This window comes from Athene cunicularia, assembly GCF_003259725.1.
Source record: "Athene cunicularia isolate RWA chromosome 3 unlocalized genomic scaffold, athCun1 chr3_part1, whole genome shotgun sequence".
NCBI classification, from domain to species: Eukaryota; Metazoa; Chordata; class Aves; order Strigiformes; family Strigidae; genus Athene; species Athene cunicularia.
This window is the reverse complement of record NW_020799097.1, coordinates 32,300,218-32,305,677: the sequence shown is the minus strand read 5'-3', so window position 1 is coordinate 32,305,677 and position 5,460 is coordinate 32,300,218. Positions and strand designations below refer to the sequence as shown.

The following is a 5,460-nucleotide window of genomic DNA, read 5'->3' as shown; positions in this document are numbered from 1 at the left end:
CCTGCCCATGGCAGGGGGTTGGAACTACATGATCTTTAAGGTCCTTTCCAACACAAACCATTCTGTGATTCTAAGCACTGATCTCCTCGGAGGTGGCTGTACATTTCATAAATGGTTCATGAACTGCAAAGCTCTTCTAGCACTTTTAAGACACTAATGTTTAAATACATAAAGAAATCCAAGCCCTTATATATCTCACGCTGTGTACATCATCCTGAGTGCTAATTTCACATCACTGTACTTGTATTTATACTAGCATAGTGTAAACAGCATTAAAGATCAAGTGCACAGCAAGCAAGTTAACAGCTCCAAAACTCGAGTTGCAGCATCATGTTTATTTACATAACATCCCTCAGAAAATTAAACACAAGCATGACAGAAACAAGAAACAAAAACAACAAATCCAGGTGAGATATTTCTGTACATTATATTTTTCAACAACCAGAAATATTTTATTATCAATACAGACACATTTATACATTAAAAATCTATACAACGTCCTTTTCTCTCCCAGTCTCCGAAACGTGTAGGTTCGGGGCCTTTAGGACCACCCCTCTCTTTTGTAGCAGGATTGATTCCATCAGGGAATTCTAAAATGACAGGTAAAGTTCATTAAAACGCCCATAACGTTGACAATGTTTGCCTCTTAATTTAATTTTCAAAATCAATTCTCTTTTGTTTTCAAAGGCAACCTTGAGTTAAAGCATTTCCCAGAGTCATACAAAAGTAATTTCAGAGTTTGACTACAGTCAGCAAAACATATGATCGATCATATTCAGTTATGCAAATAAAAACGCAACTCCATGTCCAAAGGCTCTAAAGCACCCCAGCTTCTCATGAATTCACAGTGAGAACTTGCATCACTCAGGTACGCTCTACAGATAGATGTTCCCTACGTCTAAACCACCAAGTCAATTTCTGTGTTTGTAATTTTAAGCACTCAGGTTTTAATCTTAGCTTGCATTTTAGTCAAGATTCTATTATTGTATTTAAAACACCATGCTTTCATGGATGCTGGTATGTTTGTCAAGAAATAGCATGTTGATACCTCAACACCAGCCTACATACCACAGTCATAGGAGGTACTATAAAATCCTGAATAGCTAAAATTAGACTTTTTACCTTCTAAAACTTAACCTGAGCTCACTAAGCTACTGTGACACCCTTTCAGGAGAGGGAGACTCCTTAAGTGGGGTGTGAACAGCACTTTCAGATCCCTTTGGTAAGCGACGTGCCACGCTTACCCATTAGCAGTGCTGCTTCTGCTGCCAGCACCCTACACCAGCTAGTGCCACCTACTCGGGCACCACGTAGCTTTCTGCACCTCACGGCCAACACCCTGACACCACTCATGCACCCTTACTCAGGGACATTTCTTAAGAGTAGTAACTCAGGCCACCCATGCTGTACAATGGCCATCCCCCCTCTGTGGCCACTGAGAAGCTACAAAGCACTTTTTGGCACAGCGCCGTCCCAGGTGGAGTGTTTTCTCACCCTGCACTAGCCTGCAGGGCTCCCCGAAGCTCACTGTACCCCACACATCCCATGCTGCTTCTTCGGAGCCTCCCATCTATATGGTAACTCAGGGCTCCCTGAGTCATATCCCCATCTCAGCCCTGGTGAGCAACACAAGTGATTGAGGAGCCGGGTTGAAAATGAGAAACGACAACAGAAATCTTTGGAGTGCAGACAAAAAGGACAGTGATGGAGGGAGACTCACACAGCTACAAGCTATACACAAAGACATATTGGGATGCCTGTTTAAAAATTCATGTAGATCAGGATAGGAAATGTCAGCATTTGAGCCCCTCTGGCAATACAAGGAGTGCAAATGCATCTAATATTATTTTTTAGATGTCATCAGTCCAATATCCAAGCACTACTGATGTGCTGACAGTGGATGCAGAAGCTCAAAAGATTTCTCCATCATAGCTACATAGCCATGGGAATTCAAATAACCAACTTAAACTCTGATGTTTTTTTCCTAGTAAGACAATGGGCAGTCAGCATTCTAACAAACTATTGTTAGTGTTACATGTAAAAAATATACAGGTACAACTAAATTTAAAGGCAAAAAAAACCCCTTGAGTCTTGCTCTAAACCTAGAGCACTGAAGCAAAAAGCAAAAGATAATTATTATGCATTTGTTTTAAATGAAGCAGGGATGGAGCTTATTTTCTTGGGAATAAAAGGACAAAAATTAAATAGCTGCTTGAGCAGTAACTTCAAACTCTGAGTCAGTTTTCAAGTGAGTCACAATCTCAAATTGCTTGCAACCATTCTGGAGATGATACTGTAATTTTTCAGTCACTTTGTCATCTGGATATTCATAATAATCTATTGATATATTAAAGAAAAATTGTCCTAGAGACCTTGAAATAGATAAACATAAGTTATCACTACTGGTAAACAGTAACTACAGTGAATAAGATAAAGCATGACTAGCACTTTTAGCGAAGGGAAGATGGCTAATTAAAAAGGAGGAAAGAGATTCTGTCTTTCTCCCCTCTGACAAAAGAAGTGCGTGTTTCTAGTGACTTTAACTGTGATATATCTGTGACTCCATCTTGTTAGGCTCTCTAAATACAGCCCCACAGAGGTCACTGCAACGCAATGAGAATAGCAGATCATCTGGCTTCCCTGGACCCCACTGAGTGGCTCAGTAAACTCAGTATCCTGTTGCATTTCAAAACACTACCCACAAGACTAAGAGAAAGACCAATCCCGAAATACAGCATGAATCAGAAATCTTCTGTGGACTAAGAAACAGAACAGGCTGTTTTAATAATAAAAGGTATCTGGTGCCCTCATGAGTTTACTACCACCATTTTTAGTTGTATTTAATAGACCAATACCAGCTATATTTCCCCTAATCATGCAACGTTTATGGTGGAAGGCACGTTCGGCAGACATCTGGCCCCAACCCTGCTCAAAGCAAGGCCAGTATTAAGTCAGGATATCCAGGAAAATTTGAGTATCTCCAAGGGGAAAGGGATCACTGATTCTCTGGGTGACTTGTTACAATGTTTGACCACCCTTGTTCTGCAGACTCTCCCTCATTTGCTGCAACTTCTGCCCATTGCCCTGCCTGTTTTCCTCAGAACCATTAAGCTCAGAAAGTGATTCTGATGAGTGCAGAATGCCTATACCTCTTCTTAAACTGACATCAGCACTGAATTTCAGGGGCTGGCCTTTAAATCATGGCTTTCAATTGTTGGAAAACATGACTTACTTTCCAGGGGTTCCCTCTCTACATTGGACTCCTCTGGTTCATCAAATCGACCTACTGGTAACTTCGGTTTCTTAAGTGACTGTTTAGCAGGTTCAGATCTTCCTCCTGTCTTAGAGCTGGTGCTCCTCAGAGAGCTGCAAAGCAGTGACGACCCTATCAAACAAATAGACATGTGTAGCATAAACGTGAGACTTTAATACTCAGTAGCTCCATGACTTCAGAGCAACGCTGAAAACCCCTCACTTCAGAAACGAGGGAGCAGAAGACAGGAAAAGAAACTCCACGTATTAGCTTAACATTCAACTCACGAACACCTATGGAATCGCCACAGATAATTATTTTTGGCCCTAGAAACATACGCAGGCAAAACTGTGTTAGTTGTATAACTCAGTTCACATAAACAATGTTATTTTAAACTGCTTGAACTTATCTTCACTGTTATCTCCTTATATTTTTGCTTCTAAATAGTAATTATAAAACAGACCAGTACATTCTGTTTTCCTGGAGAAGTCCTAACCTCCCCCAGGAAGCCTGATGATTTCCAGGTCTTGGCTCATTTCCAGCAGTTTTTGAGCCAGAAAAAGCTTCCAGTTTTCCAAAGGAAAGTTTTAAAAAATAAAACGTTGTTCCCTGTTCCCTTAGTAACAGGTTTTCCAGAATGCTGGTAGAGAATAGTTGGGCTTCCCTTATGATGGTAAAATAATTCAACTGGTAGCCAAAAGCAGGACAAACTTTGAGCACATTTAAGTTCAATTATGTAACTGCATGCAAATGCTTTAAATAAAAGCATAAACTTTTTTTCCTTTAAAGTCCTACTAACATTTGTTAATGTAAATGTAGGAGAAAACCTATTAATATCCATACCTAAAGTTCTTTCAAGTAGTATAAAAAGAGGTGCATAGATATCATGTCATAAATAATTCAAGAGTCATAAACAAGTCTAAAATTACGTATGAAGATCTCTCAAAAGGACCGGTATTTCTGCATTTGGTTAAAAAGCCAAATGTCCGCAGTGAACATAACTACCCTCTAAAAATATTTTAGCTATGGCTACGTGCCTAAAGCAGCTCTGACTTAAGAAGGAAGATTCAAACATAAATCTTCCCTGTACCAGTGTGGGTGCAAAGTACTTGAAAGAACTACTATTCTACCTTGTTGGAGAGATCGTATCAGGAAGCCTCCTCAAGCAGTGTGGATTTGAACTCACCTATATATATATATATATATATATATATTGTTGGAGAGGTATTATTTCTCATAAAAAAATATTTGAAAACAGAGAATGGAAGAATGGAGGTAATATTTTTACACTTTCAATGACATATAGAGCATTAAATTTTATTTAATGATATTTAATTTTTTTTTTCCACTACTTTGCAGTGAATTTGGATTGCAGCATACAAGCTTTTAGCTTTGTTTCTGTGCCGATGTAAACTGATAGGAAAGCGTTTTTGAAAGTTAGTGCAGGTTGAAACTCATCATGAGCAACTGGTAAGTTCATGTTTACATTCTGGTTGTATAAACTCTTAATTGAAAAAACTAAACCATGACACTTTTATGTACATGCACACATATATAAATGAAGGTCAAATGAAAAGCCCTTAAAGAAGGGAAGGAGGGAAATACTGACATGTGCTTTTTAGTAACCCTGGCATGTAGTTATTTTCAGTGACACTTGTAACTCTTCTCTGAAATGACCATTTATTTATTTTTAAGAGAAGTGATGGGAGTTCTTTGTTTCAAGAATGGGGTTTTGTAGTTTTGTGTTCTTCCATGGGCTTCAATGCAGGTACTAGACTGGAGTATTGGAAGACAAAAGTATCACCATTTATGTGACGCATTTTCTTTGTGGGCACATTTCCATCCAGGACCACAGTAAAACTACTTGTATATATCACAGGCTGCTAAGTGGCAGATGCCAGATAATGATTCTCACTTGTAGCTGCTAGATTTGAACTGATAATTTAATCCTGTTCATATTTACAAAGTACCAAATCGTGTTTTTTTTAGAGCATGAGTGCTTTTTCATTGGCGTTGCAGATCTGAAAAAGGGAATGATGCACAAGACGGGGAAAATTTTACAAATTCAAAAGAACAAATTTATCTAACAGTTTCAGGCAAAATAGTGTCTAATGTTGTTTTGAATTTTATTTCTATAAGGAGTGTTCAGTTTTGTCATTTTAACTCTAATCATTTAATATAGTTTTATTCAAAGTGCAACTTAAAAT

General features: G+C 38.5%; 1 protein-coding gene across 1 annotated transcript; it reads right to left on the bottom strand.

Annotated features, from left to right (window-relative positions):
• Window positions 1-315: 315 nt before the first annotated feature.
• Window positions 316-4,444, bottom strand: SDHAF4 (succinate dehydrogenase complex assembly factor 4). The gene is made up of 2 exons (XM_026846132.1): window positions 3,233-4,444; window positions 316-590 (listed from the first exon to the last, which is right to left on the bottom strand). The coding sequence occupies exons 1-2, from the start codon at window positions 3,411-3,413 to the stop codon at window positions 481-483; spliced, it is 291 nt and encodes a 96-aa protein (XP_026701933.1). The 5' UTR covers window positions 3,414-4,444; the 3' UTR covers window positions 316-480.
• Window positions 4,445-5,460: the final 1,016 nt, after the last annotated feature.